General features: G+C 43.8%; 1 protein-coding gene across 1 annotated transcript in view; it reads right to left on the reverse strand.

The window, feature by feature from the left end:
• LOXHD1 (lipoxygenase homology PLAT domains 1) overlaps positions 1–23,525 on the reverse strand; it is a 149,754-nt gene that overhangs the window by 13,996 nt on the left and 112,233 nt on the right. Inside the window, exons 34-37 of the mRNA XM_068928480.1 lie at positions 21,169–21,296; positions 16,386–16,503; positions 9,608–9,785; positions 3,941–4,126 (exon numbers count right to left, since the gene is read on the reverse strand). Coding sequence (XP_068784581.1) covers positions 3,941–4,126; positions 9,608–9,785; positions 16,386–16,503; positions 21,169–21,296 — 610 coding nt within the window. The remainder of the gene's footprint in view (positions 1–3,940; positions 4,127–9,607; positions 9,786–16,385; positions 16,504–21,168; positions 21,297–23,525) is intronic.

Raw genomic sequence — 23,525 nt, forward strand, 5'->3', positions numbered from 1 at the left:
ATATTTAGAAAGCCAGCCTTTGTACAGACCTACAGATACTGATCTTGAATAAATGTAGAAGTAAATGAACCGAGATATGAGAAAAATACATAGTGCCTTTCTGAGATCAGGAGATGGGGAGTCTAAAAGCCATTAAATTTGCTCTGGGAGTCTAAATATATTAGGTCAAACATCAGTATCTCAAAGTAAGCAGGGGCAGGAAAAAAGATATGGAGCAAAACTTAAACCTAAATTTCATTCACATCAATTTATTGTTACCAGATTTTGCCGGTGAGCTCTAAATATTTAAAAATCAGGAACAAGCTACGTGAAACTGCAGTTTCAAGTCTATAGACTGCCTGTTTTCAAACGAATGCTGACTTCCTCCCTAAACAATTTTACTGAAGTCAGAGGAATTAAATGGAGGCTAAATTGCTCCTTTATATCGCATACAGAGGTGCCACTCAGCAGTTTTTGTGGGGAAAACGCCACCTCAAAACATTACAGTAAGACCATAAAACTGACACTCTGACATGCTTCTCCAGAAGAGACAAATGCAATGTTTACGGCTTGCACTACCTGACAGTCTTTCCCACTGCAATTACTGACTCTCCCACTCTGAATACCCCAACGCAGCCAAATTTCAGCGAAAGGATAAACAAAAGTGGGTTGTGACCTACTGGCAAACCCTCTGCAGTAAAACTTCCCTGAGGGTGGTCAGCTGGGGCTTTCCTGGAGCCCGTGGGCCAGATGTTGAGCTGCGTTTCATGGCAAACTAACCACCTTGGGCAAGTCATTTAAACGCATTTCATCTGGAAATGGAGACAGGCTGGTTGACTGATTGCTGGGACCAGGTCATGTTTGAAAAAGAAAAAAAGGAGACACGTAGGGGTTAGCTACTTCCTTAACTAGTCTTTGTGCTGTACTAGAAGCACCTAATGTGACTCAAAGCAGGCTGATGCTGCGATTCTGGCTGTTTATGAAGAAATTTTGGAAAAGGACATCATCCACGCTCCAAATATTCAGCATAGGAGGGGCAATGGGGTAGTAAAGTGAGAGGCTGGGTCTTCCACAGCATCAACAATCGTTTAGTAGCTCTAAAAAAGAGAAAAGTGAAGAAAGAATGATCAAGAGCTAACGCCTCAAGGCAATGGTAAAAATAAGTGCATTTTTGTTTAAAACCCAAAGTTCCCCAAGCATCTGATAAAAAACATGCATGATCCTCGACCCCTGAGCCTACTACTCCTTTCCAAAAAACAGAGCCAGGAATTTCTAACCAGTGGCACAGCCAATTTATATAAATTATATAGACAGAGCAGATATATATGCGAAGGACAGCTATAGCTCGGGATCCAAGCAGTAATAAATACTTTACCCACCCAAAAAACTGTCATGCTTCATTGCATGAAGTTTTAGATAGGATATGCCTTTCACATGACTAATGCAAGAACAACGAAGACAACATATGTTATGATTTAAAGTACAGTTATCCTTCTTACAGGGGGGAAAAACAAGTACATTTATGCTGAACAAAACCTGAGCACATTGTTTGTCCCAAGGCCTAACCCCACAGTCAGCTAGGTCTGCTAAAAGCCTTATTAACTATTATTTATAAATGAAAAACAGTGATATGAGGGAAATAAGGAAGGAGAATGTGAGGTTGCAATGTGTACTGTTATTCACAAATATGAACAATTTTCTCAGGCTCTGAACACAGGAATTACTATTTTAGCTGACCTGTGGTGACTATCCAGGTACCTACTCTTAGTTCACAGCAAATTTAAACTAATTGGGCCCATTTACCGCACAGCCTAGGGCTAAGCTCTGTTACCTCCCTTTGCCGCTAACCAAGAGCATTCAGCTAGCATTTCCCACAGCTCAGCCGCAGGATGGTAACTCCCTAACCTGCAGCAACAAACTCATCAGTGGCGTGGAAAAAGTGAATCATGATGACTTGTGCAAGAGGGAAAGGGCACCAAAACTGCATGTAGGAGCCCCATGCAAGACAAACAGGAGTTGTTCTTCACACAGCAGGGAGAAGACCTGTAGAACCATTGCCATGGGACGTTGCGGATGCCAAACGTCTACCTGAGAGTCTGGGCAAGCACTTGGATGAGAAAATCCATGGAAAGTTACTTAGTAGGCAAAAATGACATTCAGTTTCGGAAATCCCCTGAGCTACAAGCAGTGAGGCAGAGAGGACTGCAAAAGGATTATTATATCTGCTTGCTCAGTTCTTTGTCTTCCTCAGGCATCCAATTATGGCTGCTGGTGGAAACAGCCACTGGCCTTGACAGACCCTCGGTCTAACCCAGTTCGCATATTCTTAAGATCCAGCCTGTTCATGTGCCTGAGCCCTAAGGATCAGCTCTGCATCTGATGGGCATGTTTCATTCTGTTAGCACGACCCATCGCTGGGGAGCTGCAAGGTCTCCTAAGGAAAATGTTCTTTTTATAGTGCTTTTAATTGGTAATATATTTGGAAATGAATGCGCAAGTCCGTGTTGATCACTTGCTGATCTCAGAATGACATCCAAACCTCACTTGCAGCTGCAGAGGTGCCTTTTTGCTAAGCTAAAACTCAGGTGGATATTTGGCAGCACTTTTCATTTCAGCATCCTAAATCCAAATTCAAAGAAAAGGGGCTTAGGCAACTAAAATCAAAACTAAGTAAAATCAGCTCCCTTACTGTATTCAGTACCAGCTGTATAACTTGAAGTCACAAATTGTCCTATGTCGTAGAAGTGAAGAAATACGGGCCCAAACCTTGCAGTAACTTGGAATAAACAATAACAAAGCCAGGTTAGATGGATGGTCGTATTTCCATTATTTCACAACAGTCAGAGATTACAGTGAGTTTTCTTTTCATCTTTTTTTCCAGATAACAATAAGGAAGCAAAATTCCCGTGGAAGAGTCTGATACAAAGATAGCATCTTACATTAATACTGTGTGAGCTGCAGGCTTGCCCACCTGCCACAACGCGGAGCAGTCAATAAGAGGATTGCCGGGGCATGTTTATACTGTAGTGTAACCTCAACCCAGCTATAAGCCATCTACTTCAGCGTGGACAGCAGTCCAGCCAGAGAAGGACTGGGCAGTCCTGCTGCAAATCCTCCCAGGACTTTGCATAAACACTGCTGCCCAAATCACCTAGCTAATACCAACTCAGGTGGGCCTATGGGAGCTATCAAGCTTCACCTTTGGGCTGCAGCAAGGGCCTGACGTTATCAATAGATTGACTGTTAATGGAGGATCATCTCTTTTAGATGAAGTCTGAAAGAGACAGGGCAGGAGTGAGATGAAATATCCTGACAGCAGTGCAGGTGAGGCATTTGTCACAAGATGCTACTTGGTACCTGAATAACAGCACAAATAACTGCTACCATTTATGAAACCGGGAACGGTGTCCGGCAGCAGGGAAATGACAGAATCTCTCTCGGCAGGGCACTGCACACTCACCATATGATGGAGTGATTCTAATAAAGACAGGCACAGATCTTGATTTCTGTCTTCTAAAGCTCACTGCACGATGCCAGGCTGCATTACCCTGTGTGTCAGCGTCAGGTTGATAGTGTTAAATTGCTCGGAGAGCGCCATAGTGGCCTGTGACAAACGTACTGCACTGATAGAGTTGCTGTGTTGGGAAAATGGGCTGGATGCCTGTGCTTAGGAGGAGTTACCATTATCTGTCCTGCAGTGGTGGCTATAAGCTCTGATCAAAGCTATTAAAGCAGATCCTACACCAGCAGGCATGGAGACGGTCTCATGCCTGAAGAGAATATGTCTGTTCAGACAAGCCGAGACACAGGAGGGCAAGCAAAATGCTTGAAGTTAACCAAGGCTGCAGCAGGGCTGAGAGCAGTGTCCTCAGCCTGCACCAGTTCCATGGATGTGGCTGCCTTTGCTAAAGTGCAAGCCTTGTCCCAATCTCTCCCACCCTACTCGTGTCACTGCACTGACCTTTGTTGTCATGCCAGATTCGCACTTTGCAGAGATCTCCCAGGCTCAGCATGTCAGGGAAGGTGAATTCGTCCATCTGGTTCCTCTCAAACTTGTTAGACTTGTTGGACTCCTTCAGAGCGAGGGTCCCGCTGTCTCCGTTCTCTCCAAACAGAATCAGGGACACGTTGGCATCGGTACCTGCTCCTGGAAGGAGAGAGCAGAGCGTACTGTCGTGAGCTACCCTGCCAGATAGGACTGACACCCAGCCACCAAATGTACGGAAATGGCGGCAGCAGAAGCAGGCTGCAGGTGGCTGCAGTAATGTCCAGGTTCCTCTGGGCACACCCAGTGGATAACAGCGCATCAGTGCAGGAACCTGCAAGGAGGACTCCTCGTGGTAGCTAACAAGACAGCCCTTCCAGCCCATCTCTCTAAACAGCCGGAATGCTTTGCCCTTGCATTCAAGGTATGGTGACCATGATGATAACAATACTTATAAGTATCTACTCCTGACATAGCCCTGTGCATCACACTGCTTTACAGAGGATGTCAGCGTCATGATTCTTATTTTCCAAGGATGTCTTGGGAAGCACAGTGATTTGTACACCACCATCCAGCCATCTATGGAAGAGCATTAAAGCATCCACTGTCCTAGGCTTCCCACCGGGTCACAGACAACTCAAGCACTGCCACAGTCAGTTTTCCAGAATGTGGTCTCCCTCTGCATACTTGTCGTGGTCCCACAACCTCCCCCAGGTTGTCCTGTTGTGTCCAGGACGCTTCAGCTGTGGTCTGCCTTGTGCTGCTCCCCCTCCTGTGCGAGGCACAGGAGTTTGAAGGCAGAGTAGAGTGCAGATGATGAGCCAAACTAGAGCAGCATCATGTGGACCTTTCTCCTCAGACCCTTCCCATGGGTCTTCTTTCCATTATACCTGATGCTCAAAATATTGTCCATGTTACATTTATGAAAAAGTCCCAAATTCTCGTACAACAGCTTGCCCTACCAACTCCCACCCTGCCTCATGTACGTGCTTGGAAAAGAAGCATTTCCAAGGTGATCTTTGCTACCTGATATTGAATTTCATATGCCCATGACAGCTCAAGTTTTGTGGCAGAAACAGTCCTGTTGTCATTTTTCCATACTTTTGGAGAGTTCAAGGCTGTACCATCACCTGCAATGACCTTATGAACATTTTAGCTAAAGGGGTCACAATGATTTTACTTGCAATGTTTATAATTTGACCAGAATTATGAAGTCTCTCCTCATTGCTTTTTATTTTTGATGGCGTAATAAAAGAGCAGATTCATAGAAGGAAATTTGATTCCATATGCGCAGACATTTATTGCTGTGTCAGAAGCAAGGTCCTTGAATTCTGGCAAATGAAAACAAGATCATCAAACCCAAATCTGGCTTACAAAGAAACTCAGTGTCTGCTGCCCCTGGTTAGATATCCCAGCTTTGAAAATGCTAGCTGCCTGCCAAGCCGTTTCTTATACAACAGTATCATAAATCCATTTTGGGCCACACGGACAGTATTTCCCACAGCTCCATTCACAACGCAATGCGGAGGCAAAGACAGGGAGGACTGAAAACTTTTTGGGAAAATCACCACTTCTTCAGGATAATTATTTGAATACAGAAATTAGGAAGAAATCACATCCCTCCTTATAGAAGGACCAAGAAAACAGTAAAAGAAAAAAAAAAAGAGGAAAAAAAAGAGCCATACAGAGAAAAGGTAAAGCAACATTTGGTGTCCACATGAAAAATTGCCTGTGTTAAATTGAGGCTAATTTTCAGCAGGTCCCTGGGAAGAACTTAAGAAGGAAGAGAAAGCATCAGGGATTCAGGCATTTCATCTGGCCGTACCTTTTATGACCCTAAAGCTTGCTGAGGTGAGGAACAAAGCAAACTAAAGTCCATTTTCTTACAAGGAGCAGACTCCCAATTAATGCAAGGTCTCAAAAAGCAAAGAACCAACTGTTTCTGAGCAAAACCTTCCCGGCAGGAAGAAGCTTATGAAGGCCTCACGCCGTGACATTTCCCTCACAAGCAATTAGCGGGAGATGGGAAAGAAAAGTACAGAAATTGCTGAATCAATGTACATTTCACCTGTCTAGGTCTTTTTTTTTTTTTTTAATTCAAGGAAACTGTCAAGCACATTTAGGAACTGTAACAAATTTGACAAATGAAGGGCTGAAGGCACTGTTATTGCACAAGCCCTGGCTAGCAATGAGGGCAATCTCAGTGGCCTCAGTACTGGGGTCTGTACCATTGGATGCCTTCATTGACACCCTAAACGATGACAGAGAGTGCATGCTAAGCAGATTTGCAGATGACACAAAATTTGCGGGAGTGATAGACACAATGAATAGCAGAGTTTCAACCCAGGTGGACCCTGAGAAACTTGAGGACTGGGCAAACAGAGACTTCATGAAGCTCAACAAGGAGAAGTGCAAAGTGCTGCACCTGGGGTGGAGTAACCCCTGCACCTGGGCAGGACCCAGAAGTTATGGCAGCAACATTCACAATTAGGTTGAATCTAAGCTAATAGTGAGCTCTTGCTGTGTGATCAGTGCAGACCACATATCGGGCTATGTCAGGAGGAGCACGGTCAGCAGCTGAAGGGAAGATGGTATGCCCTTTGCTGAGCGCTGGGGTGGCCTCACTTAGGCCATTGCACCAGTCTGTGCAATGTCAAGTGGGATGTGGAGACACTGGGAAGGGCCCAGCAGATACCTGCTAAAATGGGCAGGGGCTGAGGCATTCAGCCATAGGAAGAAGTCGAGGGAGCTGGGCTGGGGCAGGTGGGCAAGGGGGAGGCCCGCAGTCAAGCCGTGGGAGCAATAACGATGGCAAAGCCACACATGGTGGAGGTGCTGGACCACACACTAGCCACAAATTGCATCAGGTTGGGCATCAGGAAAAAAAATCTTTCCTACGAAAATGGTGCAGCCATGGAGCAGGTATCCAGGGAAGAGGTGGCACCATCGTCCCTGAAGGTGTTCAAGACTTGGCTGGGCAAAGCCATGGCTAATCTGACTTAGCGCTGGCAACTGCTCTTTGAGCAGCAAGCTGGAGGAAATAATCTCTCGAGGCCCCTTTCAACCAAAGTGTCTAAGATTTTACAGTTCTTACTGAGCAGACGTATCATTTTTTTAGCCAAACTACAAGTTTGAATCATAGCCCTCTGAGGCCAAAGAATGTCCTTCTTTCGACTTAATAGAGACTTGGATAGGCCACTAGGCACTGACACCGACTGTCTTAAATTATGTAATTTGTAGGCTGTAGCTGAGCTGACAACATACTAATTAATCTTATAACCAGAGAGATAAAAACCTCCTGCTTCGTTAATGCTTGTAAAATGAGAAAGCAGTATTTATTCTTTCTCAATCTTTATTGCATTGTCATGTATATGATGCCTGCATGCAGAATACAAAAAGGCAGTGTGAATCAAAATTAAAAGACAAGGATATTTTCGTGCCACAGAAAGCGCTGTTATGTACTCTCGTTCCCTTGTAACTCTGTCTGTGAGTCACGCTTTGAAGAAAGTAAATTCGTGCTTTATTTTTCTTTTCCGGGCTAAAATAAATTAAAGTTTTGGTTTGAACCAAAGATTCCCCATCTGTCTTGGGATGAGTCTGCCTTAACAATCTCTTTTCCCCTTAGCCGATGTATTCTGAGAGCTGACATCTGAGGTACGTCTGGTAGCCTTTAGATCTGATCTTTGAAAGAGTGGAATCAGTCCGTTTGCACGAGAAGGTACTTTCTCTGATACAACCTCTGTATATTATGTGATCATCTAGGTTGGAAGATTTCTGGAAAGTCAAACTGTAACTCAAAGCTTTTTTGAGGAAAAGTGAAATAGAACTATTCTTAAGCGTGTGGGGAGAAAGAGGAGGGAATGACTACTGCTTTCTAATTTACTGTAGAACAGTTTTGCTGGGATTCATTTTCCCTAACTTTTATCACCTAGTTTAATTGTCCTAGCTCTGCCTGGCTTGGAGGGAGGAACAGGGGAGGTCCTGCAGAGGATGATCCAGCCCAGATTAAGACTCTTTTCTTGGATGAATTGATTAGACAGAGCCTAGACTAGAAGGAGTTTAGACCAGAAGTACAATTTTTTTGGAGGGTGACAAATAGGTGAGATGAATCCTACTCTATGTTTTTGGGTTTTTTTTCAATGCCTCTGATGCACTGGAAAGTTCAAAGCTATTGCAGAGAAAAACTTTATACATAGAAATAAACACGGCTGACTATTCACATTGGAGTATTGCTCTCCCTAGACAATATCAGTGCGACAAGAGTTGATATAACATGTTTTAAAATAACTGTCAAGGATAAAAGGCCTTTCTTTCCTGAAGTGGTCCAACTGGGAGTGATCATGGAACATATAGTGATCAAAGCGGGGAGATGGTTCATGACTTGTACCCTCTTTTAGAGAAACTGGATGAAGTTCAGCATTATGCCAGGGTGCCGTAGGATCTAATCATAAACAGACCCTGAGAAACCTCTCCGTAATCTGTTCTTTCCTACTGGTTGTCGCGGCTCATAATGAAATAAAATGCCTCATCATTAATACCCATCATCCTTCATTCAATGGGAAGGGCAGATCTGTCTGCTGTTGCTGTCATTTTCTATTCTCCTCTCATTTCTATTTCCATTGCCTTTGAGTTAGGGCTGAATTTCACAAAAAGGTCACTGAAAGATCTACCACTATACTAGATGGATTGCCAGATACATAAACAAATCCTCCTTTCTCTTTTTTGTTTTTAGTATTTCACGACATGCTGTTTCAGACAAGCAGCAGGCGGCGCAGATAAAAAGTGGTGAGGTGGCCCTAAGATACTTTGCCAGGGGAAATTTGATATTCTCATCTCAAACCTCACAAGCTGCAAAAATTACCACTGGTAAATCAAGAAAGAGAGGTGAAGATCAGAAGGTGATATGCATGCTGGTGCGGCAGAACTCCCTCGGAGGGTCAACCTTTCAAATAAGGTATCTTCATGATAATGTGCAGCTTGCGTTGATTTGGCATGCAGCAATTGTACATAATGGTTGTAACTTTCACTCATCAGCCTGACAGAAGTTCTTATGAAAAGAGGCAGTGATCCCAGGAAATGACATAGAAATCCCATTTCTTGGCTCTGGAAGCTGTGTAGCTTTCGTTTAACTCTATTTCATCTCTTGTCTGATGTGTATTTATGGAATGCTTTTTCATGAGATAAACGGCCTCAAAACACTTTAAAAAGGAGGGTGAAAAATTGCCATCCTTTTTGGCCAAGGCAGAGACTGCAGACTGAAAATCTAGAACCCACCAGCTTTAACCACAGTCTTCCAGCCTATGTGGTCACAAACCTGACCAGAAAGAAAAAGGGGTGTGTGTGAGGGGGGTCCTACAGTTGCAACAGGTTCTGGCAACAGCTTCTGATTAAGGTTTCTCTGAGGAAGCAGTCAGCAGTTAAATTTAGACCAGGTGTCAAAATATTTCATGTTCGCTGATCAGATGAGGATGGATCCCACAGGGTAGCACTCTCATGACAAACAGCCAAAATGGCAGTGTTCCAACATAGTAGGGCTGAATTATGCTTTTTTGCATAATTTCAAATTAAGCATGAGATGTTTGCCATTGCTAAAAAAATGAACTTCATGCTAGAAAAGATTTAAGACATCCACCATATACCTACCTCCAACATCACTGGTTTTAACCTGAATAGTGTACGTTGTGTCTTCCATCATCTGCTCATCATTTATCATGGCTGGCATCTCACACACAAGACTTCCCGTGGCATTTTTCAGCTTTGACAGCCATTCACCATATGCAAATGTAGCCACTTCTTGATTAGTCAGGTTCTTCAAGACAATCTGTGGAGAGTCAAAACAAGGGAAAAAAAATCAGCTACCATTTGAATGACGTTACGTATGAAGCACACAGTCTGGCTGGACATGGGCAGCATGTCGTTCTCAGCAAAGCCTTGTCACAGCCTGAAAAACAATACCGAACTCTTCTGGGTTAAACTGAGTGCCTTGAAATGGACATACTTGCTGTGGTGACTTGTCCTGAGAAATGATCTTCATACTATTGGACCTTTTCATGCATGGGGTAAAGCACAGGAAGAACTTTGCTCCTCTGACATAAGTCATGGACAAAGCTCACCTGTACGAGGGTGAGACCTTTCCTGGAAGTTGGTCTGGAGTTAACTTCAAAGAAGAAGGAAAAGACAGTTATTAAAAACCCCACTACCTCTCCTTGAAGTACACAGTACCTTTCTTTCATCTGCCTCTTTTGTGCAAACACACGGCAATCATTATATGGATATGCAAAACAATCTCAAACAAATTTAAAAAAAAAACCCTCACAGGCAAAAATTAGGCCAGCAAAACTTCACACACTTTTCCCTCTGGGAAAGGGTGATAGAACAAACAACGTGCAACATGCAGATATTAGTCACACTGCCTAATGTGTTACTGTAAGGAGCTCAGATGCTGTGGCGATAGCTGGTAAGAACAGAATAGGAACCTGTTTAGAACAAGCCAGAGAGCTACTCCACCGAACACTTAATAAAATATCCTCCTTTTTGTGTCCTGATCAAAGTGGCCTTGATGGAACCCCAGTCTACTGGGAGGAAAGCATTCCACTAGCCTGCAGCAACAGAGACCATACGTGAGTGATGCAGTGTGTCAAGAAACAATGACTTGCTACACACATTTCTGCAAAAGCCGTGTGGGCATAAGCCCAGACACGTGCCAGAGAAGTGTACATGCTATTGGGAAGAAAAGAATCAGGGAATAGTAGAAAATGTTAGGTTGAAAGGGACTTTAGTCCAAACTCCCGCTCCAAGGAGGGCTAACCGCAGGGTCTTGTGCAGCTGAGTTTTGAAAAGCTTCAGGGATGGATATCGCCCCAGCACGCCGGGCCTCTGACCACGCTCACTGTGAAGAATTTTTTCCTTACGTCCCATCAGGATTTTCCTTGTTGCAACTTTTGTCTGCTGTTCTTGCCCTTTCACTCTTCACCTCTGATAACAGGCTTGCTCATTCTCCTCTTAGGCAGAAGATTGCTATTCAATTCCCCCTTAGCCCTCTCTTCTCCAGGCTTAAAACCCCTCATTACCTTAGCCTTTCCTAGTAAGTCATTTGCTCCACCACTTGACTGTCTTAATGACCTTCCAATGCACTACCGTGTGTCAGCCTAGGAAACTCAGAAAACTTATCTTGAGAGGAAATATGCTAAAATTCTGTCCTCAAACTGTATGTGTCCCAGTCTATGGCCTTCTGTTGACCCCAGCCAAACTTCACTGGAACCTTTAGCAGTTCAAAAGAAGAACATTGCTCAAGGTTATAAAAAATGGCTTAAAAGAGCGCAATAGCTACACCACTGCTGAAGCACTAGCAGTACTATTTGTGCCTTGTACAGTTTTGTGGGTAGGACCCTCATCTGAGGTTTTTCTTCTCTGACTGATGATAAGCAGGGATCTGTAACCCAGCATCTTCATCCTAGAGGTACAGGACATTGTGGCTTATTAGAGCTGACCCACTTTTCTATAAAACTGCCTATTCTCAGCCAGTAACACTACTATTTTGTGCTTAGAGAACAGCTTTTTGATTCAAGGAGACTGAAATGAATCCCTGCTTTGAACCAAGCAGAGCTCAGGTCTCCACCTCCCCTGGCTGGTGCCCTTTCTGCCAGGATATATAACAACAGGAAGTCTTTTCATTCTCAGGGATGAGTGAAAGATGTCCGTATCCTCTTAGCTAAGAGTCCAATCTAGAAACATTTTTTGGGCTAAAATTTGAAAATCAGGAATAATGTCAGGTGAACTGAAAATTACTTTTCCCCTTGGTACATAGACTCTTTGCTGGAGAAGATTCAACCAGCTCTGGCTTTCTGTCCTGCTCAAGCATGGCAGCGACGTTGTTAGTAGCAAAATGTCCTGAGAAAAGCTTACAGGGAAATGACAGGAAAACAGCAGGGGATAGTAGCAGATTAGAGTTGCCAGCTGGAGTGCACTCGTAGACAGCGAGATCAGACCTCGCACAAATAACCATCCCATGTCCAATGTTCCAGATGCTGTCTGGGAAAAACTGCCAGGCCACTAAAACCACAAGAGTAAATTACCCTCTATTTCCCTCTTCAGGCCCTCACCTAGAATGAACGGTTTCATCCATATGTAGCTTCATGTAAGCGGTTAGCACAGGCAGTAACAACAGCCTCTGCTGTCTCACTCTTGGACACTGCTCCAGAGAGGAGTAGAAGAGACACAGAGGTAACAGGAAACATTTGGCAAGCTGGTAGCTAAGTCAGACTATGGCTCTGAGGAATGAGATTTACCTTACCTAGCATGAGCCACCTAAACGCTGGGCACCTAACGCAAGCTCATCATGGTGGCTTTCCCTATGGTCGATGGACAGAGACGGGTACCACCAACTGACCCCATCTTGCTGCAGTTGCCTAAGTTGGGGGCAGATACACGGTCCCTGAAGGCAGGTGGTATCTCTCCACTGACTACAGAAGAGGTCTAATCGTTTGGCAGAAGAGGTAAAAGCTGAATGCAGCTTTTCAGTGACTAAAATTGCATGCGATGAAGCCCATCCTAGAAGGAGAAGTTTTTGGGTGCTGCGCATGAATAGGATGATGTGGGATTTTGATTTGGATCGTGAGAATGAAAAAAGTGATCTCAGAACCTGGCCTGGGACTATTTTTATCTTCTCTCTGTTGTTCCTCTTGAAAGAATTAGCTATTCCTTGGCAATAAGGAATTTTACATCACATCTAGATTATTATTTAGGACACCTAAAACTTGCTGTGGACATCCTGCATACTTTTAAGTCTAAGCACTGTCACTAATTGTGCACGGATTTTAACTGGGCTGTAGAATGCTTTTAAAAATAAGAAGAAAGTTGGAGCACTGTATATGAATAAAATGTTGATGACTTGCTTTGTAGCTGAGCAAAAATGGTAGCTGACAGGAACCTTCAACCAGCAACTTGCAATTAATTGTGCACCGTGTGCTATAACAGAAAGGTTTGACATGTCAGTTCATTTTGGCTTACCTCTGCCCTCCCTTCTCTGAGACACAGTGTAAAACACCTTCCTCATGGGCTCACACACACCCCCGCACACACACCCTCACCCACACCACCAATGCTGGAATAAATGGGTCCTGGATTTCATCTTTAAAAGCTTAACCACACTTTTCTATGGTTCTGTTGCATGTCGTTAGTCTTCACTTAAAAACAGGGTCCTCTGATTGTAAAACAAAAAGACGCTGCTGCAAAGAACAACAATCAGCTCCTGCTATAATGAACTGTCTCAAACTCTCTTAATCTCCTTTATATAAAGGAAAAAGAACTGAATAAAGACAAACTCTCGTATTCAGGATTATTTGTGACGTTTGAATGCAATGCAATTAGTACTTCATTAAGACAGCTTCTTATCTGCCTGGCCTTGACAGCACAAAGTAATATCAAAATTCTGAGAACCATCTAGGCAGAATTCAACAGTCTTACAATTCCCTGTTTTTCACTCAGCAAGCTCTCGTCCCTTCTTATTCCTAGCTTTTCTACCTCATATCTAAGGCACTGGAGAGCAGGTGAAATCATCATGTGGTCTGAGGAGCAGGCTGTCCCAAGAGGAGGTTTCCAATGCATGCATTTTAATAAGTCTCTTAATTAGAAGTCACCTATTCTCTGTTTTTTTCAGAAACACGGAGCACGCCGAGCCCGAAGGTAGCTTGATGTGGTTGAATAGGAGATTCAGCATTAGGTTAGACGAAAATATCCAAAGTCCATGTCTCTCCCAGCAGTGGCGAGATCAGAAACTGCTCCTCAGCTTTTCAGAGCTTTCCATATGTCTTTCTGTGCGTGTTCCAGCCCTTCAAACTGCCTTGTATGGGCAAAGGGATATTCCACTTGCAGAACTGGGCAACATATCTATAAAATGCCCCACATGGGCGCACAGACATAAATAGTAGTAGTAATAACAAGAATAATCAACAATATTCATTCTGGCCTACCGCATCACAAATCAAATTTTGATTCCTCTAGTAGATTAAGTATCAGCATTTAAAACTTATTGTCCTTTTTGATGGAATTTGAATCTTTAGTACCAAATCATTACTTCACTGAGATTCTGAATAAAATTTCAATGTATGTTATCTAGACGAAGAAAAAATATGACTACCTCCCTGTCTGTAAATTGAATCTTTTGGCTATGTACAACATCATTGATAATCCGTGCATTTTAATTGGCATTTATGCACTTCTATTTCTGGTAAACTAAAAACAGTATAAATTATGGCCAGCAAACTGTTTACAGAAAGACCAAGAAGAATTAGAAAGGTCATTTATTGTTATTTTAATAGAACAAGGAAACTGAGAATATCCTGTAGATAAATGGAGCAACAAATGGTTAATTACGGGGTTGATGGCTTAATCTAGCTTCTCATTTCACTGTGCTAGTTAGCACTAACTGTGAACCATCTGTCTGAGAGTTTAGCACTACCCCCACAAGTATTTCATTATGCAGTTTTAATATGCACTTTTGACAGAAATGGAAATGGGCTCAGATCAGTTTTCATGTCACACCAAGCTACATAAGTTTTCAAGGCTGGAATACAAATCAGAGAACACAATGGCTCCTTCCTCCCCGTTTCCAGAGCACTCCTGTCCTGACTCACCGCCTGGCAATGCAGTGTTATTTTTACCTTCTCAGGGAAGGTGGGAAAGGAAGCTAACAAATAAAGTTCTGTACATATCACTGGAGGTAGGAGAGCTCTGCCCTTTAATGTCTGTCTTCTGTCCTGGAAACTACAGGTACAATTTTCAAAAGCAGCTAAAATCCCATTGTCAATGAGTTGTGTGCAGGGTCTGTTGCTTCTGTCCATCCAGAGGAGTGCTATAAACCCATTAGCTGGCCAGATAAGAGAGTCATGTTTTCCCAAATCTCTGTGAAGGGCTTCCTGGGAGGGACAATCCACCAGACTCAGGTGCTAGAGCAGCTGGGCAGAAGAGGCAACGGGGCTGCGGGGAGGTGGCACTCACGACTGAAGGTGCAGCCCCTTGCCTTTGAGTTATTGCTGATTCACGAGCACAAGATCTGGAATGTCTCCGGGTGAATAAGCTTTATATGATTTCATTTTATGTGAATATGATTTACAAAACACACGGGAAGGTACAGGGGAAATGGCAAAGGGAGTTTGACCGAGATGACTGAATCGAATCAGAGAACAGGCTGAGTTATTCCTTAGGCACAGAGAGAAAAATTGTGCGTCCGTGGCATCTATTTGGCAGATATATGCTGAAGGTCTAGTGCTTTCTAAAGCTGCACAAGAGTCGCTAGGAAAAAAAGTTCAAAGTGCTAATGTCCAAGTACCAAAAGGAACTGCAACTAACTCACGCTAACTTTTTGGACCGCGCTACAGCAGGTGAAGAACTTTTCATTACGGGCCCAGAAGCTGGTGGCCACCTAGGACCAGTGTTTAGAAGCACACTAGTTATGGAAAAAATAAGAACAGCTTCAGACTAGTCAAAAAAAAAGACGATCCAATAAAAAGTTGTGCACTGTTCCTCCTGACCACAGGTTAACCCACTGGCTTTTTACCTATTTTTATCTAAAAGTTAAGCTACACAAATCCAATGGTATATCTACTCCTGAAATAACATGCTAAATAAACATGGCAGAGAGGTGTCCTTCCCTTAATGACATCTGATGGTGTAGAATCAGCATGCCACTCCATCTCTCTCTTAGAAATATAATTATAGGACCCATAACAAGGTAATTACATCTTAGTGCCCAGACAGCAGTGTGGTTTACATAGATCTGATGGTTCTGTAGAGAAGATAAAGACAAGTGCAGTGCTTTTTTGCAAGGCAGAACACTAGGGAAAAATACAATCAACAGAAATAGCTGGAGCCATTTTGCATGCTGTATTCAAAATACAAAAAGAGAAGGGCACCCTACTTGTACGAACAAGAAAAGAAAGAAATCCGCCCGCAAGCTAGAGGGAGAAGGGAAAGGGAGAAATTGACAGTTTTGCCTGAAAGGACGAATTGCTTTGGAAATTCCCCACCTAGCCCAGGCCCACACTAGTTGTTCCTGCCCAGCAGAGAGAGATCCACTCTCTCATGGAGTCAGAGCAGGGCAGGAGATTGCCAGAGCTGAGGGTACATCCTGGGGGCCAGGAGATACCGCAGGTGCCCTGGTGGCAAGGCAAGGCTCTTTCGCAGGGAAGCAGAGCAAGGTCTAACAGCAGGGACTGCAGTAAAGTTACACGGCACAGCTTTTGCCCTTGCTTTCTCCTCCTTGTACTCAAGCCCTTCAGGAAAAAGGCACGAGACACCAAACGGAAAGAAACAGGAAAGGAACATAAACGAGACACTCGCTGCCTTTCTCCCCTTTCCCGAGTGCTGGAAAGCCTCAACGCCAGCAGGTTACAAGGAGACAACGTGATGTGAAGTGCATTACCCTTTCCAGGAACCAGTGAGGGCGAGTCCCCTTTCCATCCATCCGGATCCTCATCTTCCTCAGGGGCGCAATGTCAGCAATCTCCATGATGAAACTGTCTTCTTGGCCTCTCTCAAACCTGGAAGGATTAAAAGACCAGGGAGATTTCCCACTCCTTCATGGAGCCGTTGCATGTTGTTCTCCTGTCCATGCTGCAGCTCAGACCCTGCGAACAGCCTCATTTAGAGTTTATGAGTGCATTTTATTGGACTCGAGCTTTTCTATTGCACAATCAACAGCTACTGTGTTTTTAGCAAGACACCTTTGTCCAGAGTTGACAGGGATTCCTCCTCCCCTGGAAAATCAAGCCCATATGAAGTTTCTGGAGTCGTTCCAGGCAGTCTGTGGCATGTATTATCATTCTAATTGAAACCAGAACAATAGGCAGAGGCTCACAGTCAGGTTACTGAACATCCCTTTCTTCCTCCTGGCATCTACCCATGCGCTTGCCTGTAGCCCACCCCAGCTAGAAGGCAAAGCGATTTTGCTTAATCTTCTTTCACTAAGATGCTTCAAGTAACTTTGCGCTTGCTGTGGTGACAGACAGTTCCTGCAGCTCAGCTAAATTCGGCAGCCTGATTGCGAGCCAGAGTCCAAAGCTGAAGCTTAGCAAGCACAGGCAAACTGTGTTAGAAAGGGCCCCAAACCAATGATTCCTCACTCCCGTCCTCAATTTTGGGAATTTGGATCTTCAAACTAGCTCCATCTTTGGTAAGAACCAGGGCAGGTTTGTGTAACATTGCTTGAAGCATCCTGCCCTACGCTTGGCTGCTGTACAGAGGCACAAGGAGGTGTAGGGACCGCTAGCCCATAGCAATGAGCAGAAAAGAACAAATGGGAAAAAGATAGCTAGCACGTACTTCTTGAAGAACATATTACACTGGCCAGGGTTGCAGCTAGCTTCCCTCCTTACTAAAATCAACGATGCTAAGAAGAAACCTTGGCTCCAGTGAACCACATTTACAAAATATGCTATCTTGGGCTTGACATTACTCTGTTTAGAGCAAATGTATCTTCTGGGATAGAAGCTATAGAGCTTGCCTGAAAATGTCCTGTCTGGCAGACCTGCTGCAGGCTTGGAAGATGGAAATCCAACATTTGCTGGGTGGAAGGGCAGCCAAATGCAGTAGATCTACCAGACACCACCCTGACCACTCTGCTGCTGATGTTCCTCCTTCATGCAAACCTCTCTTTGTGAGTGAGCTACAAAGTAGGGCCTATGTCCTCAGAGAGCTTTGGAAGGAGCGCTGCAAACTGTGGGCACTTCCATCATGCAGATAATGCATAATGATGATATCTCATTCCTGGCAAAGTTCTCAGCCTCCCACCAGCTGTGCAGTGCCAGAATACGAAGAAAAAACATTTCTTTATCAACTTCTGCTCAGATTACACCCTGTAGCCTGCATGTGATTATCCTCACACCATTATCTGAGCCTGCATAGCTGCAGATGTTAGCAACAGGGATTGGCACAAGGCTCTGAGTTTTCTTCCAGGCATTCGCTTCCCCACATTCCCAGAGGCATTTGGATAGGGTGTTTTGATCCCGGTCCATTTCTAGTTATTAATGGTTATGTTTGCTGTTCAGAAAAACTCCTCTCTGTTATTTGTCTTTCTGTGGTACTTGATAGCGAGACAGTCTGTTTTACTGTGAGAGAGCACGCTTTTGTGCTGTGAGTGGATTGATTTTCATTTCTATTTAAGGAAAAGGTGTGACCCTTCCAGCCTGAATTATCCTAGGTTCCTATGATTAGTTTTCATTACAACCACTATTACCTACAAAGCTGCATAGAGGACTCTCACTCCATGCCTTTCCAGGGTGAGCAACTCCAGTCTAAACAGTCTGTCAAAAAGGTAAACCATTATTTATATTCAGTGAATATCCTATTTACAGTTTGTAAGGCTGATATTCACCTGTTACTCCCAAGAAGTCTTCATACTACAGGAAAACACCTGCTAAAGTGACAAACTGGATGACCCAAGAGCTCTTTTCCATCCCTAATTTATATGAACAGGAGCATAAAGCCTAAAAAAAATTGAGAAGGAAAGTAGTAGTCAGAGGAGCTGCCTGGCACTGCGCCATTTCCAGGACACTGAAGTATTTATCTGAGGGATTTCGTTAAGCTTTCTTACCCATGCCTGCACTTATAAATATTTCTATTGCCCAGAGGTCTTGGCAATAACAGTAATGTAGCTAAAATTGCCTCAAATCGGTGGCAGGCTAGACAGCGGGTTGTCCGTAATGCGCTAAGCTGCTGTGAGTGAATTGGCACCAGACGGCCCCGATAAAGGTGAAATGCCTTTTACCCATTCAGTTGCGGCGGCTCTGCCCCGTCCCTCGCTGTGGGCGTGAAGGTTGGCGAGATTTCCTTGCAAAGCAGGAGCTGGGGAAGCCTGTGCTGTTAACAGCTGGATGGAGACAGGCAGGAGCGGTGTGCAAACAGGCGGCGCATGTATTTAGGGGCGTGCGCATCCTTCGCGGAGGGTGCTCACGAGATGACGTGAGCTCTGTGTTGCTGGCGGATGAGCTGTGATACAGAGCTCCTCCAGCTAGTGGAGGTGCGCCAGGACATCCCCAAAGCATAGCACAGCATCCTAGGGTTAACATGTTAACGGCTGGTTTTTATATGTCCTTCTTGATACAACCCCAGTGACTTTTTCACCTTCTTTTGCAGATCTTACGCTGCTAGAAGACATCCCAAGCAACTAATACCTCATAGACTGTGTGGCCCTCCTTTATCGTGTCTTCATATCATTATAGTACAGATTATTCACCCCAACTGCACAGACGAATCTGATGATTTTTTGTAGGCCACATGGTTTAGGGGTACCACTTGCTCTGCCACATGGAGTGAAATTGCAGTCCCTCTCTTGAGTGGTTGGAGCTGTCTGTCCCCTTCAGAGATTTTTGGTTGCTTGACTCTGATGGGAATTCTGCTTTACTTTTGAATGAGAACAGTCACAGTCCATTTTCCCATCTATGGAATTAAATGTTGGTCTTGAAATAGTGGAAGATAGACCAGTTGAGGACTGTCCTAGAAAGAGGATGCCACTAATGCCTGGACACACTGGTAACCTAGGTGCATTTGTCTCTCCATGATGGGGAAGGGGCCAAGACCTAAGGCTTTCTGTGGCCTGCCTGATTCAGCCGCGTTCCTCATGGAAATAGCCTGGAGATTTTAGTCAGCACCTCTGCTACATTTTTCTCAGAGCAAGCAGTACTCATGCCTGTTACGCAACTAAACACAGAAAGGATTCAAGCCTAGCTCGTCATGCTTGCCCAAACACCCACTTTGCTATGATAAGTGCAAGTAAAACATCCCCTGAGCAAACACCTCTACGCTGAGAGCCTTATCTGCAATTATCCAGCCCGCACGTGATACCCAAAGCTGCGGCAGAGGAAGCGCACTGCCGGGAAGCTGAGGTGAAAGTCCAGCCTCACCTCAGCAAGCCAGGCTAGAATTGCACAGCCAGATGCTCCAGCTCTCCTGCCATTCTGCTGATGCTTTGCTGAGAATATCAAGATCAGAGCTCATCAATGAATTGAATTTAAGCCTGATGAAGCCCGTTTCTAAAAGATGTTTTGTGCTATGTTCATTCTGGAGAGTGCCAAAGCTTACTGAGGGAGGTGTTGGAGAGGAAAAGGAAAGCTTTAGGAAATGGATATGTGGCATGTGGGGTTTTTTGGCTTCAGGGTCTACAGCACACAGTATGGCACGCCACAGAGCTCACGGACCGTTTTGGGCTTTCTGCAAGCTAAGGCCACATCTGCAAAGACAGATGCCATGGCGTGTCCTCTTTGCATCAGCTGCATAGAAGCCAATTCCAGTTCCCAAACCACACGCTTACATTAGCACGGCACAGAGCCCAAGCTGAGAAATTCCACTTCTGAGCAGGGCTTACCATCTCTGGGATCCCTCACACGGCTTCTGGATCAAAGCTGGCTCACATCTGGCTGGCTCAGTGAATGGGGGGAGCCAAATCAGGACAGACAGCACCTCCCCATCGTAGGTGCTTCCCGAGGCACCTACCAGGTTTCTCTGAACCTGAGAAAAAACTTCTTCACTGTGAGGGTGACAGAGCATTGGAACAGGTTGCCCAGAGAGGTGGTGGAGTCTCCTTCGCTGGAGATATTCAAAAGCCGTCTGGATGTGATCCTGGGCAATCTGCTCTAGGTGACCCTGCTTGAACAGGGAGGTTGGACTAGATGATCTCCAGAGGTCCCTTCCAACCTAAACGATTCTGTGATTCTGAGGCAGGCATGAGCATGTTGGTTTGTGTTCCATTCGTTATGTAGTTACTAATGTATATGTACAAGCATTCCCATCACAGCTGTTAAATAATGTCTAAATTAAATTACTTATGTTCCACAAATTATGCATTCTGCAGAAAGCCTGCACCTGTGATTTTCATGCCTTGCCCACAGTTCCTCGTGGAGCTGATGCAGGACTTCACTGCTCATACTTTTGCTCACAGTGCTTAGCTCCAAAGTCAGAGGAGCAGGTTAACCAAAACTTATATATATGACAAAGCATTATTTCACTAGCTACACAGTATGCTCCTTTCTTCTGCTCTGCTAAATGCATTACAATAACACTTCCAACAACGTCCAGTTCTAAATCTATAAAATTAGTGAGAGTTTATCTGTTTGATTCAGTGGGAGAATGATAAAAGCCCTAAGTGCTTCCAGACTTGACACCAGAAAGTGACTCTGCTTCTACACGACAAAAATGACAAAGTTACTAACCTATCTCCATTTTTTTCCAGCTGCAACTCCTCGGTCTTCCCATTGGATCCAAAGACAGTCATGTAAATATTGGCATCCGTACCGCCACTTTCAATGTCTCCAGTCACGACTGTAACTTCATACAGGATCTGTGAGGATTTGAAACAATCAGAACGTCTCATTCAAAACAGCCGTCCTTAACACACACAAAAGCCTCAGCAAACCCTGGACAGGTTCTGCCAGAGGTCAGCTTCTCATTACAACCCGACTTCTTGGGTTCTTCCCCCACTGCAGTTTCATGAGACAAAGTTAGAGGATGAAACTTGCTGCAGGACCTTCCCCTTCGCATCCTCTAGGTTTCTTCTCGTAGATTTTCAGCCTGCACACACTCTGAGAGCAAGAGATGTTCATTACGATGAACGCATGCTTGAGGAGCAATGAACACCAAACAAGCTGCTGGGCCACGGGCGTTAACTGTCATGTAGCTCCGAATGGTCAGAGGTCTCCATCTCTCTGCTGCCAGCATCTGTGATCGCAGTCAGCTTCCAACACCGGACCACTGAACAGCACCCAACTCAATTGTTCCTTTCCCTTGATTGCAAAACGTTTCCCTCAAGTGTGCAATGTCCATATGGGCAACATTCAATCCAATATCACTAACAGCTTTTACGTCTATACATCTAAATACTTTATACATCAGGAAAATGCAGATATCCAGTTTCTCAGGGGGATGCACAGTGCTGCATCTAGCCCAGAATGTCCCAAGATCTCATACTTGAAAGGTATGCCAATTTGGAGAAAGCTATTTTGCAACAGTTTCATGTTATTAACCTAACTTTGTTCTTTTCTTCTGACGTGTGAGTAATAAGATTCAGAAAAAAATATTTCAAAAGCATGCAAGCCTCAGTGGCTGTCAGTGGCATTAAGACTTCAAGGCCACTTAGATGCTTTCAAGATTGTACCTATGGTAACAAGACCTCCAGATTTAAGAAGTGGAAGAATATCAAGAACAGCCCCAACAGCACATATTTCAAATAGTCAGTTGTTACGCAAGTTCTATTGGCCTGAATTGCAGATGCCGCATAAATCAGCAGTGCAAAGGAATAATATCATGAAAAAATTATTTTTCACGTTTGTTCATTCTTGACTAACTCGTTCATCCCCCATTCATCTGCATACATTTTTAACTATGGCATAGCATCAGATTTGCCACAGGTAGGAGAAGAAACTATTTTACAAGTGCATTAAAGTTTTTAATTACTATGGCAGACAATAACTCTATTCTCTGCTTCTGGGAAGTCAGATGCTCAATTTAAAACACAAATATGACAAATCAAGCCAAGAAGAAAGCTAAATTGAAAAGGATATGAAATGGGCACACGTGGCTGTGCAAGAATAAAACAAAATCAAAATAAAAAAGCATGAGCTTTCCTCAAGCCATTAAAGGTATTAGTTTTCTTCGAATTCTGAAATAAATTAAAACAGGCTCCATTTCCTAACTACAGCTATTTATGAGGAAAGAGCCCAAAATTTACTAGGAAACTGATCAGAAAGTGAAATACACACTTCTGATTTCATGTCTCAAACACCTCCCCTGATTTTCTTCAGACATTTCAGGAAGTTTCTGGCACAACATCACAAAAAATTTTTTTAGTTGGATGTGTTTATTTTTGGCCTACTTATGAAAGTAAACGTTCAGAATTGGGCTTTTAAGGGAAAACTGAACACAAGTCTTCGTTAGCATCCGTCTCAATCTAGGGGCAAGCCATGAGATCACTGGTAGGAGCTCTCAAACATTATCTAGGAGGTTAAACAATTGATGGGAAGTTTCGAAGAGATCAGGTTTTCACTTTGGTATTCAGCATGGGAGAGCTGATTTTCCCTCTTAGGTAAATTCTGCTGCTGAAGCCTGCGTTGAGCTGTTGAATACTTCACAGATGCTAAAAATGTTATCACACTTTTGTGTGTCTGGGGAACCAAAAAAGATTTCAGGAGAATATCTTTGACTTGGGAATCCAGATCAACACAAAGAAAAATTAATGTACTCCAAAAGTGTATCCTCACTGTAAACAGAGAAACAATTGTAGAGATTTTAAATTGCCAAGCAGGCATTAAACATAACATTGTCCCATTCATCTAGACTGTTATTTCTATTATAAATCTTACACCTCAAATCAGCATAGCTCAGCTTTCCAATTTGTACTTGTTTGAAATATGGCATAGAGCACATTACAACACTTTCATACATATTGAAAAAAGACTGTGCATTTTACCATCGTATATTCAGCTTTAATCACTTACACATTTCAGAGATCAATCTCACAAATTTCTCCATGTTTCAGCAACTTCCTGTTGTTATTATTTTATAATTGAATTAA

The sequence above is a fragment of the Struthio camelus genome, chromosome Z (assembly GCF_040807025.1).
Source record: "Struthio camelus isolate bStrCam1 chromosome Z, bStrCam1.hap1, whole genome shotgun sequence".
Classification (NCBI taxonomy): Eukaryota; Metazoa; Chordata; class Aves; order Struthioniformes; family Struthionidae; genus Struthio; species Struthio camelus.